The 24663-nt window shown below is 38.6% G+C and overlaps 1 protein-coding gene across 1 annotated transcript in view; it reads right to left on the bottom strand.

Annotated features, from left to right (window-relative positions):
- Positions 1 to 7507: 7507 nt before the first annotated feature.
- The window catches only part of ubl3a (ubiquitin-like 3a), a 33424-nt gene continuing 16268 nt past the window's right edge, over positions 7508 to 24663 (bottom strand). Inside the window, exons 2-6 of the mRNA XM_049468579.1 lie at positions 15715 to 15823; positions 12268 to 12354; positions 10603 to 10680; positions 8252 to 10058; positions 7508 to 8210 (exon numbers count right to left, since the gene is read on the bottom strand). Of these exons, the coding sequence (XP_049324536.1) occupies positions 10006 to 10058; positions 10603 to 10680; positions 12268 to 12354; positions 15715 to 15823 (327 nt within the window). The 3' untranslated portion in view covers positions 7508 to 8210; positions 8252 to 10005. The remainder of the gene's footprint in view (positions 8211 to 8251; positions 10059 to 10602; positions 10681 to 12267; positions 12355 to 15714; positions 15824 to 24663) is intronic.

Raw genomic sequence — 24663 nt, 5'->3', positions numbered from 1 at the left:
TGAAAACATAAAAGACCTACACAAGGACGTACGTCCATATTGGTCTTTCAGAGATGAACTTGCTATGGAGTCAGGAGTCGTCTTCAAGGGCAGACAGGTATTCATCCCAGACTCTATGACTAAAGACATTCTCACCCAACTACACATAGGCCACCAAAGCATAGAAAAAACACGCCGGCTGGCTAGGGAAAGTGTATATTGGATAAAGATGAACGACGACATTGAAAGAACCTGTAGAGCATGCAGTGTGTGTGCGGAAACACCAAAGTGCAAACCCAAAAGAAGCTCTCAAACCACATGGAATACCATCCAAACCATGGCAGTCAATAGCATCTGACCTTTTCGAAGTCAATGGCCGCCACTACATGTTGACTGTAGACAGGTACACAAAATATCCACTCGTAGATGAAATGCACACTCTAGTATCCAGCCATGTGGTCATGCAAAAGATGCAGGGACACATTTCCTTATTCGGACATCCGGATGAAATCCTAACTGACAATGGACCACAGTATACAGGACAAGCTTTTAAAGGACTGATGAAAGAATGGGGAATTAGACATGTTACCAGCTCACCCCACTATCCAAAAAGCAATGGATTTATTGAAAGACATGTCCGACACATTAAAGCAATTGTGAAGAAAACACAACAAAAGAAAGGTGATCTCCACATAGCTTTACTACAAATAAGAGCGACACCTATTGACTGCAAATTACCTTCACCAGCCAAACTGCTTTTTGGAGGCCCATCACCACGTTACTGCCCAGCCGAGCAGATCCGGGTTAAGAGGGACATCGACAGCACCTGGCTCAAGGAGCAGCTGTGATGAAGAAACACCATGACCGAAGCTGCCGCAGAGAACTTCCACCACTCCAACCTGGACAGCATGTGACTGTGTGGGACAAAGAGAGAAAGTCATGGCACCCAGCAGTTGTCCATGAAAAGTGCAGCGAGCCACGGAGCTATATGGTTCAAACACCAAATGGAAATGTGATTAGGCGCAGCACGGATGGAACTGACTGTGAAAAGAATTCGCTTTGCAGAGGCACCAATAATGGAAGAACACCAAGAGGATCACAGCGATCATACACAGACTGCACCACCCTGTGGACCTGACACAAAAGCACCAGAAACCAAAAGCCCTCAGCCAGTCCGTACACGAATTGGAAGAGCTGTGGTCAAACCAGCTCACTACAGGGACTATGTTTAGTACCAGCACAACCCACATGGACAGAACGTGTTCTTGCCCACTTTCATATGGGGCTTAATATGTTTTTTTTGTTTATATAAAAAAAAGTGTTGATAATAGAATGAGTTATAGTCATGGTAATCAAACGAAATATATTGATGCTCAATCTTGTTACAGATAAATTTATTTAGTTATTGTTGTATCGTTGATAGACAGCAAGAAATGTTTTTCCAGATAGATCTAAGCTAAACAGGGGGGATGTTGTGATATATTATTTGGAACTAGATTACCACCCTAGGCGGAGTTATATGCACTAACCGTATAGCATAGTGAATGCCATGTGTATGTACTACAACCAATTCAGTGAGGTTCTTTATACAGTAAAGTTGTCTGTTGGAATTACCATCTAGTTCTCATCTTTGACTCACTAATAACACTTCACCGGCGACCTCGTGGGCATGACCTGGGGAGTAGCGCCAGTAGCAGGAGCAGGAGGTCATCACAGGATGCCGATCGGACACTCGAGAAGGCGAGAAAACGGAATTGGATATAAAAGCGAGAACAGGGGACGGAACTAAGAACGACCATCAGCGTCTGAAATGCAGCAAAGGTCCTTCTTTATGCCCTGCTCAACTTGCTGTAACAGCTGAAACCATGAATTCTGCTCACTACCAGAAAATCTTGAAGGACCATGTCCATGCATCAGTTTATGACTTTAAGTACTTAAGTTTATGACTTTAAGTACTTGGGTCCTGCAGCAGGCCCTGAAGCACACCAACAGGTCCACCTCTCAATTGCGGCTAAAATAAAACAATTCTGCAAAGAAGAGTGGACCAAAATTCCTCCACAGCGCTATGAAAGGCATATTGTTTACACCAAAGGTGGCACAACCAAGTTATTAGGATTAGGCCACACATACTTTTTCACACAGGACCAGGTTGGTTTGGATAGATTTTTTTCCCTTAATAAATGAAATTATCATTTAAAAACTGCTTTTTTAATTTACTCTGAAAAACGTAAGTATGATAAAATAGCAAAAACAAAAGAAATCTGTAGTGGGCAAATACATTTTCACAGTACTGTAAATTTGTATCATGGATAACTTCTATGGGTTACATGACTAGTTATTAATAACTAATTATTTAAAATAGAAATCAACGAGTTATAACTTCCATAGTACATCCTAAAGCAAAAAGAAAAAAACTGGGGCTGCTGAAATGTTTAGCTCTTTGTCAGCGATAGTTAATCCTGATTGACAGCACCAATGAATGTGCCTAATCATATTTTAAATAGCAGCTAAACTCAGGTTTTAAACGTTCACGTTTAGTTCTTCTTATGCCACAATTTTAAAGAGTAAAATAATAGCAATTACACAGTTATACTGCACAGAATCGTAATTCAGAGATTTTAACAATTAAAACAACACATGTGCTGTCAACAAAAATACTCACTTTCAGCCTCCTCACAGCTCCATACTGCAGGATATTATAGATCAGTGTGAGACACTGACATTTCCTCTCTGTGGAAATACTTGCTGTAGTTTTATATAGCTTGACTCAAAAAATGGTTGTATTTCTATTTTTCTAGTTGATAAGTCTATGCAAACTTTAGTAACTACATAAATAACATTATCAACATTTACAGTTAAACCGAGGAAGCACAGGCAAATAATATTGCTATAATGGTGTTCCAGACTTTGACTCTGTTTTAACCTGCAGAGGCACGTTTAACATCCAACACACTGAAATATTTACATGTAATCTAGACAGTAAAATAATTTAGAAATGTAAAGAATAAACACAGGACCGCTTGTGATTTAGTATTTTATAATTTTCATCTTCATCAATCCCACCAAAGCGATGTATTAGAAAGTCATTCCCTACAGGTTACAGAAAGAAAAGAAATTAATTAAAAATCCTTCTTCCTTTGTGTCTTGTGGTCTTAAGACTGAACAACTTATACCATCCTGGTCAAGTTGAGACCATGGTAAAGCTTTTAAAGCTGCAGGGATATTCTAAGTGTTTATTATCACACCACTAGGGGGTGCCAGATATGTACTTTTTACATTTTCTTAAACTATAAGGTTTACAGAAAAAACACAGCTAGGTAATTTTACACAGAATTCTAACTAAATTAAATACATATTTAAATATGACTGATTTTATTATATAGAAAGGTATATGTTCTAAGTGATCAGAAATGGCCACGGAATGCTTTATCAAAGTCAACAGTTCAATAGATGACTTTGACAATTTTTCTTATTTATAACACTTTAGACTACACAGAAATCACATTTCCCAGCCTAATCACATTTTCACAAACATCTTGAACTGTTCAATTCAGTTTCACTTCAGTTCAACTTTATATTGTCATTATACTGATTCAAGTTTGTACTTTGCAACCAAACACTGTTAGGCTAGATCTCAGATCTGCAGTAACAAATACATAGAGAGAACGACTAAACACAAGGTCCATGCAAAATAAGCACAACTGTAGTCCGGTACTACAGATAAATCGTTTGATATTGTTTATGCAAAATTGTTGTGATTTTTTTCATACCCTATCCCAGACTCAACCTTCTTTTCAGGGGCTGCGTCCAGAAACTTTTGCTCCTCCTCCTCTCCTACTCCTCCTTTCCTACTCCTCCTCTCCTACCCGGAAATGGAGGGAATGGAGGGAAGGTGCTGTAATTGAGGAAATGGGACAGCTGATTCTTTTTAGATAGGATGTTGACTACCGATGAACTGAGCCAATCACAACGCTCACTTTCGGCACTTGCCGGATACTGCCCAGCCAATCACAGCTTCTGGATAAAGCTCCACATACAAAAGTAAAAACGAGAGATCAATAAACACAATTCCAAATTCTAGAGATCAAGCTTCAAAGTGCAGCCTGATTGGCCATTGATGGAGGTTGCATATGTAAAATTATTATTAATATATTAATATATTATATTAATAATAATATATATTTATATATATTATTAATAATAATAATAATAATAATATCAATAATATAATATATAATAAATATAATAATACATATTATATTTTGCATACATGTTGAAGTGAAAAAAATATTAGATTAAACAGCATCAATGGAACATTACTGTCACACACAGCTAAATATTCAGATATTCCAATAAAATCCTGCTTACTCCCAGGCATTTTGGCTGCATTTCTCTGGCCAGTGATATATACATATATATATATATATATATATATATATATATATATATATATATGTATATATATATATATATACATATATATATATATATATACATATATATATATATATATATATATATATGTATATATATATATATACATATATATATATATATATATATATATATATATATATATATATATATCATGTTACAAATATGGGATTAATATAGTTTTACTGAACACACAGCTTATCTAAACAAAAAATGATATAAGTGCTTTACTGGCTGTTTAATTAGATAAGGAACCTAGTTAATTAATATGTTTATGACGTATATTTGTGCGTTGCCTTCTCCATTCCCGTGTGCTCTGTGGGCGTGGATGCAGTGATGTCATCGGAAAATCCTTAAAATTCTTCCGGAGTAGGATGCACTGATGTACCCTCCGTTGGAAGCCTACTACAGGAGAATAAGCGGCTTCTTTCATCTCCTACCTTATTCCGACAGGCGGCAAGATGGCGTCACGAAATCAGTCTCCGGGTCACGGAGGAGAGGAGGAGGACCGGTAGGAAAAAGGAGACACTTTTGGGGTTTCTGGACGCAGCCGAAGAATGCACTGGGTGTATCCTTCACAGCCTACAGTATCCCAACATTCATTGCTTGCCGGCTTATTTCAGCACGAGGAGTCGGCTGTATTATGTAGTTTATAGATCTATAAATACTTATAGATATTGTGGCGGCTCTGGGTTGTGTGTGTGGCTGCCTGTAGGCATGGTTCTGTTCTCCTGTGTGCGAGGATGACAGGGGTGGGGCATCTCCCTTGGGAGGGGTTATGCAGAGAGGGTGGGCACCACTCTGGATCTGCCATCTGGGAGACACACAAATAATAACAGTATTATTTAGTTTATATATGTAGTATCATTTTTATGTTGTTATATGTTAACAGTTTATAGATCTATAAATACTTATTTTTTTTACATAAACTAAATAATATATATATATACATAATATATATATATTATTTATATACATAAATATGTGTGTGTGTATGTATTAATGTATTACTCAGTTTTTTATAAGTATTGTTTAGTGTATATATATATATATATATATATATATATATATATATATATATATATATATATATATATACAGTGCCTCCAAGTAGTATTTAACCCCCTGCACATTTTGCAGGTTTACACATTCAGAGTCAACTTGGCATTGTGACATTTGGACTGTAGATCAACCTGGATGTGTGAAATGCACTGCAGCAAAAAATAATGTTATTTCTTTGTTTGTTTTTTTTAAATGGTGAAAAGTTTATTCAGTGGGTCAATTATTATTCAACCCCTCAAAACACTAGAACTCTGTTTGGTTCCCTCAAGTATTAAGAAGTAATTTAGGTATAAAGAACAATGAGTTACACATGTTTGGATTAATAATCTGTTTTTAACGCCTTTTCTGGCTATTTAAGCCCCTCCCCAAACTTGTGAACAGCACTCATACATGGTCAACATGGGAAAGACTAAGGAGCATTTCAAGGCCATCAGAGACAACATCATGGAGGGTCAGAAGGCTGGCAAGGGGTACAAAACCCTTTCCAAACAGTTGGGCCTACCTGTCTCCACCATTGGGAGCATCATCCAGAAGTGGAAGGCTAATGGAACTACTGTTAACTTTCCACTGCCTGGACAGCCTTTCAGTTTCCTCCCGTGCTGAGGCCAGGCTTGTCCGAACAGTCAAGGCAGACCCAAGGACAACAAGGAGGGCGCTCCGGGAAGATCTCATGGTGGTGAGGACATTGGTTTCAGTCAATACCATAAGCAATGTACTCCACAGCAATGGTCTCTGTTTCAGGCGAGCCTGTAAGGTACCTTTACTTTCAAAGCGCTATGTAAAGGCTCATCTACAGTTTGCTTATGAGAACTTGGAGGACTCTGAGGCAGACTGGTTCGACATTCTCTGCTCTGATGAGACCAAGATCGAGGTCTTTGGTGCCAAACACACCCGTGACGTTTGGCGACGTTTGGCACTGCATATTACCCCAAGAATACCATCCCTACAGTCAAGCATGGTGGTGGCAGCATCATGCTGTGGGGCTGCTTCTCAGCCAAGGGGCCTGGCCATCTTGTCCGCATCCACGGAAAGATGGATAGCACAGCCTACTGGGAGATTTTGGCCAAGAACCTCCGTTCCTCCGCCAAGGATCTTAAGATGGGTTGTCATTTCATTTTCCAACAAGACAACAACCCCAAGCCCACAGCCAAGAAAACCAAGGCCTGGTTCAAGAGGGAAAAGATCAAGGTGGCCTAGTCAGTCTTCTGACCTTAACCCAATTAAAAACTTTTGAAAAGAGCTCAAGATTAAAGTCCTCATGAGACACCCAAAGAACCTAGACAACTTGGAGAAGATCTGCATGGAGGAGTGGGCCAAGATTACTCCAGAGACCTGTGCCAGCCTGATCATGTCTTATAAAAAACAATTAATAGCTGTAATTGCAAACAATGGTTTTTCCACAAAATATTAAACCTAGGGGTTGAATAATAATTGACCCAAATGTTTAAGTTTATAATTTTATCTAATTTTATCTAATTTTATATATTTGTTTATGTTCAGTTCCACCCGTTCACATTTAAAATATTTAAGTAACTGCACAGTTAATTAACCTGGACTTAATTAATTTGGTATTTTGTGGTCTGAAGCAAAACGAGAATCAAAATCTCTGGCTCGTTTCTCAGCTCTGACTTTAGTTGTGGCGGGTAGAATCTCAAACAGTAAACAGGAAATACTCCGTATGGTAGACTGTCCCATTTCAGTACTGCCATCGCAGCCTACCCATGCTTCGTAGACCGCGTCCTTCGAAGGATGCAGCCCCTGAATTGAGACACAGCCAGTGTCGTTTTTTTACAGGATTGTAATTTTTGCATTTCCACCACGAGAGGGAGACAAATGTACACAAAAGAGCTAAACGTCTTTATTAAACGAGCAGACAGCAACAGAAACTGGAAATGCTTACAGGACAGTGTTCACTTAGCTTGTCTGATTTAAAGAGCAGACTACCTGAACTAAAAAATAGAATTGAGTGAGTGTGGCAGGAAACAGAATATGGACTGAAGACTGCTTTACTACAAAATGACCAGAAGACAAATTGTTTCAGTTTTCTTTATTCAGTTTAAAGATGTAATTTCATTTGTAGTTCGGAGAGCGTATATCTATTTACAATAATTTTTGAAAAACGCTGTACATATTTGAACCCTGATCAGAATATGCAGTGGTCTGATAAGCTAGTGCTGTGTTAAAAAGCATAAAGCAAATAAAAAAATACAGATTATAACATTTGGAAAATACAGAAGAAAACATAATACAATTATCTTTTAATGTTAGGGGATTCTGCTGGTAAAGTACAAGACATCCGGGGATGATTTTCCCACTGCTAATGAGCTAACTGTTTAGACAATCATACACTATACACCAATACAGCAATATCAATATCTAGTCATATTCTTTATATGATTCATATTAAATATACTCTACACCAGTGTTTCTCAACCAGGGGTGCCGCGGCACCCTGGGGTGCCGTCTGGCTTCATCGGGGGTGCCGTCAAAATATTGCGCCTCACGTGCAGAGTCAGCTCGTGTCGCGGTGTGTCCCAATTCACAGGCAGCATACTCTGAAGGATGCGACCCACAGAGGCGGTGTATTACTGCGCAGCTGTGACGCAATCTGTCTTCGAATACAGCCTCTGAAGGATGCAGCCCCTAAATTGGGACACACTGTAAAGTTTTTGTCCCCCACGCGATGCACGCGCTATTTTATTTCATATTCCGCCAGCAACACCCCTCGTTCTCACCTGAAGTACTGCGCCAGCACCCCCCTCCCCCTCGTTCTCACCTGAAGTACTGCGCCCCCACCCCCCGTAAAGTGGGGTGCCGTGACACCTCGCATATATTTAAAGGGTGTCGTGACAGAAAAAAGGTTGAGAAACGCTGCTCTACACAAATATAATCTTGAGGTTTAATTCCCATTTGGAAACAGAATCTAACAAAATTGGAGGAACAGATCAGAACATGCTTTAGTGCTCTGTAAAGGTACGTTCCATTTCATCAGACAGTGGGAAAGAGTAAAATCTTCATTTGATTTATGCCTTCTGGCTCATAGCCCAAGCACTGATCACCTCTACACTAAAATATGTAGAGAATAAGAATTCAGCCCTGTCTAATGTACAAACCTCGCCTTTTCCTAAACACTGTCACAACTTGCCCCACCCCACCCCAACTCATTTACTGTTTAAAGTGATTGATGCTATATAGCATATATATATAACCTGATATCTAGACAGCACTATAACATTTCTGTATAGTCATATTAATGTAGCTTTAACACTTTACATCATCATGGTACAGCTGAAAACCTAAACAAAGTAAACTAATTGGTTTGCTAACATTAGCAAACTATGTTACCTGTTCAGTGAATAGTTCAATATCCAAACTTCTCTTAGTTCCCAGTGTTCATCAAATGTTAGTGGGGGAAAAAAAAAAAAACACTTAATGCTATCTGAACACAGAATCCTGCCCCCGGCACCTTTAAAAAAATAAAGGATCATTATCTTTAAACTCCCATATGAGGAGTAATCAAAACTATCTAGTAAGTGTACACAGAACACTGGAAGGTCAATTATAGAATCCAATGACTGTCAAAAATACAGTCAGTTAGTGACAGAATCCATCTGCTACGCTTGCATCTGACCTACAACAACTGTATTTGTATCTGTGAGCCAGGGAAATTGCACTCTCTGCATATTGGAACTATTTCCATAAAATGCACACTTCAAAAGACATATAGTTCATCATTTTAAAAACAAAAAATAATCATCAACATTGATCAGGCACATTAATGCTTGGTCTGCTGAGCTGAAGACAAACCTCGATAAACTTATTCAGAAATGCCAGGACCACGTCAGGTGTACTGTCATATTCTGCAGTCCCCATGTCCTCTCAGTCATTCTCTCTCTCATTCTCTCTCTCATTCTCTCTCTCATTCTCTCTCTCATTCTCTCTCTCATTCTCTCTCTCATTCTCTCTCCCCCTCCCTCCCTCTCACACTCAGTCTCTTATGAACAGGCAGGAAGAGAATAAGTAAGGGGCTTCTGCTCATGTGAGTGCAATCTAAAAACAAATGTTTTTCCTCCATTAATCAATTGGAGGAGTTTGTGATTGAAAAAATGTGAGAAGCAAGTATGAGAGATTTGAGACAGCTGCAGTATTTTGATGTGTCTTAAGTGCATATTGATGTGTAAAAAAGGAAGAAACAATAAGAAAGTGTCTGGGTTGAGAAAGACAGAGAGAGAAAGAGAGAAAGAGATGGAGCGAGGGAGAGAGAGAGACTGGTGAAGCATGAAGAGAAATTCTGTTTCATCATTCGCTGCATTTTATACAAGGCTTCTTAAGTGGTAAAATGTGACCGAGATAGTATGCAAAGCCCATGCATACAGACCATCCGGTCATCCGGTAGATGTCCTTCTGTGAATGTGTTTGTCTGTGTGTGTGTGTGTGTGTGTCTGTGTGTGAGTAAAAGAGAGTGTATGTGTGTATTTTCACAGCATAGGATTCTACACAATATGTGTGATCTTGGATACAGGGATATCTTTATAGAATCACACAGCAGTTGCTCTCTCCACTTTTCTCCCGATTCCTCTGGCCTAAAACAGAACAAAAGGAGCTTATGAGAGTTACAATAATAAGAGTACTCACTAAAGCCATGCTAAAAAGACCTAAATAATCTTTATTTATATATTTAGGAAAATTAAGTCATGTAGCTCTAAGAAATTATTTAATATTGTTATAATATATACATGATTACACAATTAAATTTTTTCCCTTTTACGACACTGTGGACACTGTTTTTAAAGATTTTAATTATTATTTACAGCTTTTCATACAGTCACTGTATTTATTTAATATTCAAGTGTTTGTTAACATTGCAATGTATGGCCTACAATACACTACATGCTATGATTTATGAATAAACCACCTTATGGTTTCCCACTGGGCTCATGAAAGCAGATTATTTTACTGCAATTCTTGTATGAGACTATTCATACAGTAAAAAAACTGCAATTCCACATAACTGATTTATTACTAACTACAAACTATAACTTCATGAGACACTGTGAAGAGGGGGTGTGTTAAAAGGGCAGACAGCGGAAAGGCCAAAAAGGGAAAGAGAAAGGAAGAAATAGTTACCTTGGGAATTTGGCTCAGGCAATGTCTCTCTAGCAACTAAATGCATCACTGTGGTTTTTCCAAAAGGCAGTTTTAAAGCTGCAAAAAAAACCAAAAAAAAAACAGAATGAACAGATAAATACTGCAAGGCTAAACATCAAGGCACATTGAGGCACATGACATAGAAGTACCAGACTCTGCAATGGGATAAAGCTGGAAAAGGAAGATGAGACAAAAAAGCAAAAAAGTTTCTCTGAGTACGGGGTAGGACCATCATGTTTGCTAACGCCACATGCCAGATGTCCCAGCTTGGAGTTGTAGGGTCAAATTGATTAGTCTTCTCAATCAAGACAAAAGCAGGACCCTAGCCCTGCAATGACGCCTCTTAAACTTGCAAAACACGCTAACAACAAAACAGCCGGATTCAGAATGGAAAGCATGTGGCTGTCAAATATTCACACAAATGCTCCAAAAATTCAGAGTCCTAATCATGTGCCAAGCCTGTCTCTTTCTCCTGGACCAAATGTTTCAGACAGCATTCAGAGTTTACAGCGCAGCCTAAAGCTTGAATAATATTGGCACAATTAAAACTAACCCCTGGAATTAGACACCCATTACAGAGAGAGACAGTTTAGAGTAAAAAAAAAAAACACATTATACAGCAACCACCCAGCAGATTTATTTAAACACATTCTTACATTCTCTGACAAATAAATATTGGAACCATAAACATTTCTTACAATGTTTTTATATTCTGTGTAAGCAAAGTGTTTATGTAGATCTTGTAAAAGCAAAGAAAAAAAAGGGAAAAGATGAAACCTGAACTTTTTCATCTTCTTGTTTCTTGTCTAGTTTTTACTCATGAGAAAAAAAATGTGTCAAGCTCACAGTGTATGAGGTTCAGTGATGCCATTTTTCTATAATTCATTAGCATGGCATCTTCACTCACACACACCCTTCCTGAGTGAGTTTACACTGATTCTGCTTCCATGTTCCTTTGATTTCATATTCAGGCACATCCCACTTTTACTGTTTTTCAGCCCTCAGTAGCCCATAACTGTGTCTAATGGATGGGCAAACAAAAAACGGACATGCTTTCCACTCCTGCCCAAAGCATTTCCTGTCCTCCCTGTCCCTACTGAATGCAGCTCTCTTTAAACATCGCGAACATCAGGAATAAACAAAATCTTCCTTTAATAAATAAAAAATCATATGAAAGAAGGAGATTTTTAGTTTTTGAAAACATAAAAAATTTTAATTTTTTTTTTAACAAGTCAGTATTATGAATCAATTACCCCAAAAATGGTTCTCGGGTTGGCCTATAACAGCTCCAAATAAATATTTTTCAGCCATTGCTATGGGTCTTAAACACCAGCTGCTGCACTACGTAACTCCTGGAGAGATTACACGAAACTGCTTAATGCTTAAAAACACTTCAAACCCTCAACCATGGTTCTTATAAAAAATGTTTTTGTAAAAGTATACCTTAAGGCACTTTTCCACTGCATAGTACCTACACTATTGAAATCAACTCAACCCAACACACTTTCAAACCTGGTCCATTTTCCACTAATCCCTAAATATTTCTCACTTCTAGTCACTGCACCTACTCCAGATCAACACTTCTACATACTGTAATGTTTTGTACATGCTGAATAAATTAATGGTACAATGTGTCGAGCTTACCTCCTAGCGTGACGTTGCCGTGCAGAAAGCGTCCCTGGTAGATAAGCCGCAGGATGTTTGGACTGCTCACCTGCTCCTCCTCCCAGTCTGAAAAACAGGGGAAAACACAACATCGGATTATATAATATTTTACACACAGGTAATAACAAATTTTGCTGTATTACTGCTAACTTGTGGCTCAATAAAAAAGCAGAAACATTCTGTTGATCCATAAAGTTTATATTCCTTTATTTCACTCACAGGAAAACAAGTCTAAAATCATTAGAATTTAAATTGATCTCTTTGTCAATGCAAAAATTGGCTACATGAAGGCAACAAAAAATAAGACAATTGATCACAGCATAAAGCCTAATGAAATGTTGCTGTACTACCTGAAATGCTCAAGAAAAAGTAGGTCAAAATTGCATTGTGAGTCATTACTGAACTAAATAAAGTGTTTGGTTGCAGTTGCTAGGAAGGGTGTAAACAGCTTGTAAACCCAGTGTTTAAAAAGCTTTCCCAAATGCTTACACTGTTGTGCTTTTTTAATCCCTTAAGGTATATTTTATGCCACGTTTTAAACATTGTTATTCAATGTTGTTCCATTTTTGTTTTTTCATTTGCCGTGTTCTGTTTATAAACCTTGCCCTCCTTGACCTGTCGATTTCTGCAATTGCGTTCCTTCTCTTTAAATGTTCTTTGACCAGAGTTCCACAGGGCAGAATCAGAGTCATGAGACTGTGCTTAAAGTTACTTTGAGCCAAAGCTTGAGTACTGTTCTCTGTCTTTTGAGAATGGGATGATTTCGTTCAATATTAAATTACTAAATTATGTTTCTGAATGAAATACAGACTTTTATTCTGCTCAAGGATTTTCTACATTCCATCCTAATCTTTACTTCCACATCCTCTTTCTGGTAATGAAGAGAAGATGATTTCAATAAAAGAGTATTTGTATGAACTATAAGTACAGCCAGAATTAGGGATAATGAAAAAGCATGGAAAACAGATCTATTATTAATACTGCCTGAAAAGAGAGAATCGGAACCAATATTTTCTGTTGAAAGCTGTGTCACACACATTAAAGCCGTATTTGGACAGGATTAGATTTACAGAAATTTTGAGAGAATGAGAGAAATTCAAAAATCATATTTTTCACATACTAATGAGAGAAAACAAAATCATATAACGCAAACTTAACAGACTAGTTTCTCTCACACATTGATTCTATAAGAAATAGAAATAAGAATAAGTAAAAATAAAAAATATATGTATATTTTTTTAATACGATTTTTGATTTAAAAATCGCTGCGCGCGGGAGAGAGGGGCAGGGCTAAGCTCAGGGGAGCATCAGTGGGGAAAATGAAAACTCAGAGAAAATCGATTTTCATAAAAACACATTGTCCTTAACTGTAAATTTGAATTAATAGATAAAATCAATTAATCGCCCAGCTCTACGTTAATTGTTTCCACTGGAGCCAAAATGCAGCCAGACATACAACTTAAAAATAGCAGAAGCATCTTCTATGCCAGGGGTATTTAATTAGAATTCAGTATGGTCCAGTTAGAGTCAATGTGTTGTGTTATGATTAAGTGCTATATTACGCTTTATTCACGCCCAGCGTGCTCACTCAAGATCACTCAATCTCTGCATGGATATCACAGTGTCTCTCACACATATCCTCATGGATGAAGGAGCATCACCTTCAACTAAATCTCTCAAAGACTGAACTTCTGGTTATACCAGCAAAACCATCTTTTCAACACAACTTCTCTACAACCATCGACTCTCTCTCTCTCTCTCACCGACAAAGGTTGCTAGGAACCTGGGTGTTATGGTTGATGACCAGCTCTCCTTTACGCACCATGTGGCCTCGGTTGCTCGATCCTTCCGCTTCGCGCTTTATAACATCAGAAAAATTTGACCGTTTCTGACGCAACAGGCCACCCAACTCCTGGTACAAGCAGTCGTCATCTCACGCCTCAACTACTGCAATGCCCTGCCAACTGGCCTCCCGTCCTGTGTAGTAAAACCACTCCAAATGATCCAGAATGCAGCAGCACGTGTGGTCTTCAACCAGCCAAAACGGGCACATGTCACCCCGCTGCCCATTGGCTACCAGTTGATGCTCACATCAAATTCAAAGTGCTTACAATCGCCTACAAGGTGATGACAGAACAGCTCCTTCCTACCTGCACTCGCTCCTGAAGGCTTACGCTACCTCCCGGCCGCTGCGCTCCTCCAATGAACATCGCCTCACTTTACCAAACAAACATTCACACAAAGCAATCCAGACTGTTCTCATACAGAGTTCCCCAATGGTGGGACAAACTACCTTCCACTACCAGATCAGGAGAATTTCTCGCTATCTTTAAGAAAATCCTGAAGACAGAGCTCTTCAAAAAGCACTTACTCTCCTAACACCTCTAACAAACTAACTACTTCTAACCTCATTTCCTTCTTCCCCTCCTTCACTCCTCTATCCCTTTATTTCCCTTCGACCTCCCTTAAGCCCTATCTAAAAATGTTTTACCTTTAACTTCTATTATTTTTGTACTTGACTACTGTTAGTCGCTTTGGACAAAAGCGTCTGCCAAATGTAATGTAATGTAATGAATTTAGTTTTCACCCGTTCTCGTTTTTCCGCCCGTTCTCGGGGCGCCTGACAACACGGGTTCGATTCCGCGTGAGGAGAGGTGTGTTTATTTATTTATTTATTTTTTTCCTTACCGCATCTGCACTGATCTGATTGACTGAAGAGAGCCTACTACAGCCTATTTGTATTTTGTTTCTAACCATGTAAATTCCTTTATTTATTGATGTATTTTACAATTTTGTTTTTATTTTTTTAAAAGGCCAATTATCCTTTATTTATTGATGTATTTTACAATTTTGTTTTTATTTTTTAAAAGGCCAATTACCCTCAGATAATTTCCCCACTTAGTAATGCCCGAAACACAAGGAAGGCAATCACAAGCCTCCTCTGATAGAAACTGACTCTATTTGAACTGCAGTTGCTGCAGACTGGACAGCCAGTTGAGAGTGATGTGCTCTCACCCAGCCGATCTGGCATTTAAATCTGACTATAGTGATGGTGCACATTCATGTGCACAATACCACACCTTCAAATGGTAATGTAAAACTAAAAAGTCATGTAAAACTAGTTTTTATGAGCATGACGATTCAATGTTGAGTTTTCTACAGAGGCTTTCCTTGTCACCAGATCTGAAAAGCTTTGGGATGTGGAAAAACAAGAAATTTGTAGCATGACTTATTTTTAAAAGAGATGGTGTGTATAACAAATCTGCAATCTCATAGTTTATTTAGCTACAGCAAAACATAGTCCAGCTCAGTAGTATATTTTCAAAATTTATCCTCTAAATTATTTACGTAACCTAAAGCTTAATTTTTTGCCAACATATAGAGCTTAGCGTAGGAAGAGTGTGCCTGTGTATTTGCTTTACTTACCCATTGGCCAGTTGTCATACACATGTTTTGCGATGTCCGTAGCTGAGTCATTGGGAGAGAACGGGAACTCCTTTGTTTTCCCGCTTACCAAGATGAGCCTCAAGTTGATCTAAAACAAGCATACAAAAAGCAGAGATTATTATGACGTCCAGTGCAAAAACACTGATTCTCTACCACGCTCAAGAGCGAGTAGAAACACAGACCTCTCTCAGAATCTCAACAGAAACAGACATACTAACCTTCTTTTCTAGTTTATTTTGAGGTAAGGACTATCTAACAAAATCACTTGGTGAAATTGTAACAGTCCTTGTGCTTAAAAATAAGAGATTGAAAATAGCTTGAAACAAACAGTTCTGCTTTGTTGAGAGAACTGCTAATTAGGTGATTTTCCTAACCATTAAGCCCATCGATCTAGTAAAACCTTAACAGGCATTTTTTACTTTTCATTAAAATGGATTCTTGGTCTGTGTAGGCACTGTTCCTTTCTCTTCTCGTACCCTTGCACCGGAAAGTGGTGGTCTCCACATTCTAAGTGCATTTATCTGTAGACACCTATTGTGGGGCCAAAAGGGTAGTTCATGGTATAGGCTTGCGTTACGATAATGTTCCTCGGCATTCAATTTATCTGCAATCTGATCTAGTATGTGAAAAAATTAAGGTTGGTGTGTGTTAGGAGTTGCCAATTTCAGGTGTAACTTTTATTCTTGGTAATGATTTGGCTGGTGGTTCTTCTTGTTCTTGAGGTTTTGTTGGAACCGTTTTATCCGAGGTACAGAGTTTTCAAAAGGATCAAACATAATTTTTCCTACTTGTGTGGTAACGCATGCTCAAGCCCGTAAAATGCAGGATGCAGTTGATTTGTCTGATTAGTTGAGTTCTTATGTTTCACATGTGAGTCATCTATAGCTACTTCACATGATGGTGTTGCCTCTAGCAATAGGCTTAGGGCTAAAATTTAAGATTTAGGTAGGTGTGCTTCTCGAGAGCAGCTTGGTTCTGAACAAAGTACTGATCCTTCCTTAGTATATTTTCGGGAAGTTGCAGATAGACTAAGGGTTTCATCTGCCGATCATTTCTGGGATAAGGGTGTTCTTATGTGTAAATGGGTTCCTACTAATTTCTCAGAGATAGAGTCAGATTGAAATGTAGTTTTTCAGATCCTAGTTTCTACTGCTTATGGATCACAAGTTTTGGCTTTAGCTCACGATCATTGCATGTCTGGACATTTGGGTGTCACAAAAAGATACAAACATGTTTTGCACCATTTCTTCTCGCCTGGTTTGCAAGTAGCTAATTACTGTTGATCCTATCATACTTGCCAGCTTACAGGAGAGCCAAACCGGTCTATTTCACCCGCCCCACTTTCTCCCATACCAGTCATGTGTGAGCTTGGACCTTTTCCAAAGACAAAATTTGTTCAAAATCAGTACTAGTTAACCTTGATGTGTACTGCTTCCCGATACCCTGAGGCCATTCCACTGCGCAATTTGAAAGTGAAAGCTATCGTAAAAGCCATGATAAAATTCTTGGTCGATTTTTGGGTTGCCAAAATGTGTGCACACCGATTAAGTCTCTAACTTCATGTCAAAGTTGTTTGCTCAAAGCAACTTTCCATTTGTTACAAAACTTCCAACCTACCATCCAGAATTGTTGGGCCCTTTAGAACGATTTCATCACAATTTGAAGACCATGTTGCATAAATATTGTTTTTATTGAGTCGTGAGTGGTTTTAGAGAGCTTCTGCATACAGCATTTGATGATGCTAAAAGCATGACTGTTTCTTCTCAGTCAAAAATGAAGAAACACTTTGACAAAAGTGCCTCGTTCTTTTTGCCCAGGTGAGCAAGAGTTGGTTTTGTTAACTTTGTCAGGTTTTTTAAGGGCTGTATGAAATTCAGGCTAAGCTAAGTGAGATGTTGTGAAAACTCATGATCGTAGATGAAAGTCTAGAGTTTGTCACATTAATATGCTGAAAAGGTATGTGGCTCGGGAAGTCGCAGACCCAAGTCATGTGTCTAAATCTGTTTCTGATATTTCTTTGCAATCTGATGTTGTTCCAGTGGCTTCAGTTTCAGTTACAATTCCAGCTCAAGCTTTGGAAGACGATGAGGAGCTTAGTGTACCTGTGGTTTGTGCTTGTTTGCCAAATTATAAACTTTTGGATGATCTGCCCAAGTTTTTGTCTTACCTTGATGACAATAAGCGTTGTGATGTGATGTGTTTAATTGGGAAATACAAAGCTCTGTTTTCAGATAAAGGTTATTGTCAGGTGCCTCCAACTCAACGTGCCACAGACATTTCTTTTAGTTACACCTGACGATTTTCTTTAGTACTCTCTTATGGCATTTGGGATGAAAAATGCACCTGTTACCTTCCAAAGGTTGATAAAAACTAAAAAAAAAAAGGTTAAAAACTGTAAGGCCTATTTAGATGATGTTTGTGTATTCACTTCTACATGGGTCGACCATCCTGAGGCATTAGAAAGAGGTTTAAATGTTTTAAAGAAGCTTCACTCACACTTGTTACGACATGGTCTAGGTCAGCCAGTAACATAAAAAAGAGACCCCCGAGCCTACCTGGTTCCCCAACCACACATACACCTATTAGTCAAAAGGATTTGGTTTATTTAACAAATTGCAATGAATGCAAGGCTTAAAGCAAAGGGGAGACAACTATTAGAGATGAAAGTATTATACAAAACAAAACAAAGCTAACTTAAAGATTAAGAAAACTAACTTACCTAACAAAGAAAAGAAAATTAAATACAAATATCTAACCTAACTCCCTAACTAAACAAGCCAAGTGAAAACATAGTACATTTTTAGATCTTTGCTTTGTAGAGCTCCTGTCCTCGCTGCTTCAAATTTTTAGAAGCCTTTTAAACTGGAGTTGGAGCTATTCTTCTGCAGAAGGACAATGCAGGAATTGACCATCCAGTGAGTGTTTTTTCCAAGAAGTTCACGCGATACCAAACGAATAGGCCTTACGCAATAAAAAACATTTTTTGGAGCACAATCATTTTTACCGACGTTGATAACAGCCAATGGGTTTCGGCGTGGGTTTGTTTACATGAGAATGAACCGCAGCAAAGCGCTGTGCTGCTCTCTCGTCGGCTCTCAACGAATATGTCAGACAGCAACATCTATCGGTTAGGAAATGAGTGTAGTGCATGCAGAGCTTATGCATCAGTGACGTTGCCTCCACACTGTATGTGTGCGGAGATGTGTTGGCTGGCGAACTAATTCGAGGCTAATAGGACTTTCTCAAAACTAAAATGCTTAAACCAGAACATTTAGAGTAGTCCAGTCCAGATGGACATTGTTTTAAAGCCGTATTCCACGGCTACGTTGTGGGAGGAGAACCTATCATTGCAAATAAGCTTCTAACACTAGATCTTGGCTTTGGTTTTAGCTTTGCAACATTGTGACGTTTATATTGGTTTAGTGCACAGGATATTGCTAATCATACTCAAACTGTGTTCCTGAGTCGTATGTACAATTTAAGTCATTTAGTTAGTCAAGGGGTATAATCTGGACATTTGTCAAAAACATGCCTCAGATAATGTTTTGGCTATTGCTCTCTCTGGATCATACTTGAAAAACTTTATTTTTTAAAGTGGATTGTATATGCTGTTTTATAATCTAATTTCTTTCAGGTGAATCTTCCATGCAGTCAGGTGATCTGGAGGGGAAAGTTGGCCTGTGGATTGGCCGCCTTTTGGATGACGTACTGTTTGTAAAAGCCTTACTTTTGTTTTTTTCTCTGTCTCTTAAATTAGTTCTGGTAGTGTTTGTACTTTACACTAACCTTCACACATGCAGGGGTGGGTGTTGTTTATTTTTTATCTTTTTTTCTCCTGTTTATTTCTGTAGGGAGGTAGGTTATTTTCTGTTTTTTATGTTGTTATGCTTCCAGGTAAGGTAGCTGGGGCTGGGTTAAGATTTGTTTTGTTTTTTATTTTGGCATTAAGTCTAAAGTCATTGTGAAGTTTTCTTTTTGTGTACTTAAATTATTTGAAACAAAACCTGTCAGACAACATGAAGCAGCTAAATATTTCTAAAATGAACACATTGTGCCCCAATCTGAAGATATTCAAAAACTGATAAGATATCAAACATATTCTGTTGACTGATGATCCAAAATGGAACTTTTGGGAAGGTGTGTCCCGTTACATTTGGCGTAGCACATACTTTTAGAAAAGTACCAACATGGTGGTGCTAGTGTGCTGCTTTGCTGCTTCAGGGCCTAGATGACATAATGATGACCAAATGATGGATTTTCTCTACCAGAAAATCCTGAAGAAGGCTGTCAGTCCATCAGTTTATGACATCAGGCATACTTGGGTTCTGCAGCAGGACAATGACAAAAAGCACAGCAAGTCCACCTCTGAATGGCGCAAAAAAGACTAAATGGAGTTTTGAGTCGCCAAATCAAAGTGCGGACTCTCAATCTTATTGAGATCTTAAATAGGCCATTCATGCAAAAAAAAGGGGGGGCCAAATTTAAACAACTATGCAAAGAAGTGTGGGCCTCCACAGAGATGCTATTTGCCAACCACTTACTAAGTTTAGGGACAAATACTTTTTCACATAGAGCAAGGTTGATTTGTATAGATTAATAAATGAGATAATTTTTTCAAATCTGCTTTTGGTATTTACTCAGGTTATCACACCAGTGTAATTATATGTATTAATAGAAGGTTGACACAATTCTAATGCCTGCACATGTAAAGTTTCCCACTATGACACCTTCCTCCAACGATTCAAGACACCTTGCCATGAGCACGCTGGCAACATCGTACACACCTCAACGATAACAACAATAACACCTCATAACCTATACAGGTAAGGCCATTCCCAATCTGCCCCCTGAAGTAACACTTCCTAAACACTTTGCACACTATCCCATGACTTTAGGCCTTTTAGTATATTACAACACAAACAATATATTTAAAAAATATATCATATTAAAAAAAAAATGAGAAAAACAAGAATATTTTATACAATCAGCACAGAGTTTTGGCAGCAAACCAGAGAGGCCTTATACTTCGTTAAGACTTGTGCTGAAAAATAAAATGAGAAAGAGAGAGGCAGACAGAGAAAGACGCTTGGTAAGAGAGAGCATTTCATGTCCGATGCACGTGTGTTATTGTGCTTCCATGTGCCTCCATGTACATCGCACTCTCTCACACTCTCTCGCACTCTCTCGCACACACACACTCTCGCACACACACACTCACACTCACACTCACACACACATTCACACACACACACACACACACACATACACACACACACACACTCATACACACACACATACACACACACATACACACACACATACACACACACATACACACACACATACACACACACATTCACACACACATTCACACACACATTCACACACACATTCACACACACATTCACACACACATTCACACACACATTCACACACACATTCACACACACATTCACACACACATTCACACACACATTCACACACATTCGCACACACACACATGGCTGGCTGGCTGGCTGGCCGCTGTGATGTAACATAGCTAACACCAGCGGATTGAAACAGAGATCCTCCAAAGCACTTTATCAAATCAGATTAGAGCCAGGGCCTACACACTCAACTACACACCCGCACAAATCAAAAAGCACAACAGCACACGCGCGCACACACACAATATGCACATACAAATATACTCAGTAGTCTTACCTAAGAATATTTCATCTGCATCATGTGTGAATTGTAATTATTGCATTACTCTGTAATCAAAAATGAAGATACACTTTACACCAAATATTGTAGAACAAAACAGACTAAAAACATAGCACTGAAACTATATACCAAATATTTATGCCAGAATATGATTTTTAATGATTTAAAAATTTTTAATGAAACTATATTGATTCATAGTGTCCATCAAAATTTATTTTGTTTCAACTGATAACGGTAGCTATATTAATAAACTATGTTTTGTAATAGAAATTAAATATTTATTGGTTAGATGCATCAAACAAACATTTTCTTTTTATTGCTGATGAGCCTCATATCATTTTGCACCAATCTAAAATATCAACAAAATGTAATTGTGGTGAGGTCTACCTTTTATCCCCATACAGTATGTTCAAACAACAAAATACAAGTTCATTTTCACTTTCTGACAAAGTTAACTTGACAGTTAGCCACTGTATGATAAAAGAATCAATAAAAATGCTCCAATAACCTTTTTACATTGACTCTCACTGAAAGGTTTTCTACTGTACAGTTACGGTTTAGAAGGTTTTTGGACAGCAGCAATAATAATCAGTACATTTCAAAGCCATCTATTTTAAATCATACAGGTCTCTTAAGTTTTGGCTACAAGTCACTGGCACATATGAATCGCTTTATTTTTCTTTTAGACAGCAGACACCTCATATTAGCCTAGTAGGGCTGGGGCGACGCGTCGACATAATCGACGTCATCGATTACAAAAATACATCGATTTGCATAACGTGCGTCGGCGCGTCGTAAACATGGCGGCGCCTGTGGAGAGCATTAGAGGTTAGATCGGGCCCAAAAATTCCAACTGGCTGTTTTCGGGCTGTTTTAATGAGCGAAATATGATCAGAATTATGTTAATTAACACGGTAACATAGAAGCATAGAACTATTATTTAATTAAAATAATTTTTAAAAACAGCTAAACACAGTTCTGCAGGTCAAACGCGGAGGAGTTCACGTGCGAGAGACAGAGAGAGAGAAAGAGAGAGAGAGAGAGAGAGAGAGACAGAGAGAGAGAGAGAGAGAGAGAGAGAGAGAGAGAGAGAGAGAGAGAGAGAGAGAGAGAGAGATTTGCGTGTTCTGGTGAGAGCTACTCACAGGTGAAGGTTCTCTTTGATCTCCTCGTGCTCATATTCTAGTCCCATTCATAATTCTGCAGCTCCCTCAGTGTTTTCTGCCGTATTTTGCGGCTAGCGCGAGCGCTTACAACTGACACTGCGGACCGCGAGGTGCCGCCGCGTTTGTGCCGAATCCGACTCTCTGCTGAATCTGACTCCCGCTTCGCGGACAGAATCGGCACAACACCCCCGCTGTAGAACTGCGGTAGTGAAAACAGCGCTTATAAATAAATTAGTTTAGTTTCACTTTCAGTTTTCGTTATTTTCGTTATTTTTTTTTAAAATAAAAATATAATTAAAAAACAGACGCCTACATCTCGGACTATTTTCTGGAGCCCGGGTCGGATTTACGGGCGGGCCTCGGGTCATGTCGGGTTCGGGCAGAGAATCTAAGCTCTAGAGAGCTTGGACTCCGGAGAGCAATCTCCAGCTACAAAAAAACGCCAGCGGGCATCTAAAGTTTGGGAGCATTTCACGCAAAAGGGCAACAATGTGGTCCTCTGCCATATGTGCAAAAGGAGCACTTGAAGCGCAAACATCCAGGAGCACTATGTCAACAGGGTCACACAGTAAGTTACCGTTTACATCAGGGTCTCCGCGGGTGTCCTTAAAAAGACTTAAGGCTGTCTACCAAAGGTTTTAAACCTGCCACAGGCAGAAATTATACATTTTTGGTTTATATTTATATATATAGTTTCCAGAAACAGTAGCATTATTCATAAGTTCAGGTATTTAGCTAAGCTAGCTGCCTTAAGTTATTTTAGCTAGCGCCGTCGGCGCTGCGGTGTCACACCGTATTCTGTCACCGTCGGAATTTTGTGACCAGTGCTCACGGTTATGAGCGTTCATTGGCAAAACGTAAGCTTTCTATACCTACACCTTACCCTCAGCCCTAAACTTAACCGTTTTGGCCAGTCGGGGTAAACATTAGAAACGAACACGTTTCGAATCGGCCAGTGCACCGGTCTGCTGAGAACTACTTGCCAGTGGTCACAAAATCTAGCGGTCACAGAAAACAGTGCAACACACGGTTGTGGTGTATGGGAACTTATCCATTTTTAGCATTATAGATCTAAACAACGTGCTGTACATGTAAGTGATAAGTGTGGGGTTTGGTTTAGTAGGCTTGTGTTGTTGTTGTTGTTGTTGTTATTATATATAAATATAGTAATTTATCGTTTGCTTTAAAACGTAAAATAATAATTATTTAAATATGTTTCTCAATGAATAGATTAGTCGACTAATCGAAAAAAATAATCGTTAGAATAATCGTTTAAAAAATAATCGTTAGGGACAGCCCTATAGCCTAGAGACTTATTTGATGAACTTTACAGGGTCTTATGAGCCAGGAGCACAGGAAGGGCTGAGAAAGGCTTCACTTCCTCCCACTGGCTTTCATATCCGATATGCCCCCCTGCTTGCCTCAATCGATAAAATGCTTCTTTGCAGTGGGATTTGATGATGTAATGCTGAGAGAAGCTTTAAATTAAATGTTTCACTTGCTATCTATTGCTATGTTTGAGTTTGTTTGTGTTCTTACACGCACTCACCGAAAAAAAACTTCACACAGGACTCCCTGACAGAATTCTCTATACATTGCCATGCTCTCAACAGCTAACAACAGAGACATAAGGATAGAGCAGAGGAGAACACCTTTCAGTTGCCATAGTGATAGTCCAGCAGCAGTTTCTGCAAATTCTGACCTGGTTTCACCTTTTACCTCCTGCAGACATGACACTTTCTTCATGTTCCACAGACACAACACTACATGTTCTCACAAACAAAAGCATACACCAGCATTATGCCTTAAAACACAACAGTGTCCCAGATATACAAACTGAATGCATTCAGTTAATAGTCATTAAGTCTTGTTTAGTTTCTCTCCATGTATATTTATATATATCTGTAATTTTAGCAAAAATATTATTTATTTCATGTTACATCTGAAGGAAACAACAAGTAAATCAATTAATTCGATTTTTTTATCTTTCCAATTAAAATGCATTAATGGCAGTACTCAGCAGTACTGAGTACTGCTGGCAATAATGCATGCTTAT

Source organism: Astyanax mexicanus, chromosome 20 (genome assembly GCF_023375975.1).
Source record: "Astyanax mexicanus isolate ESR-SI-001 chromosome 20, AstMex3_surface, whole genome shotgun sequence".
Taxonomy (NCBI): Eukaryota; Metazoa; Chordata; class Actinopteri; order Characiformes; family Acestrorhamphidae; genus Astyanax; species Astyanax mexicanus.
The sequence above is the reverse complement of the archived record's forward strand: the minus strand, read 5'-3'. Positions and strand labels throughout refer to the sequence as shown.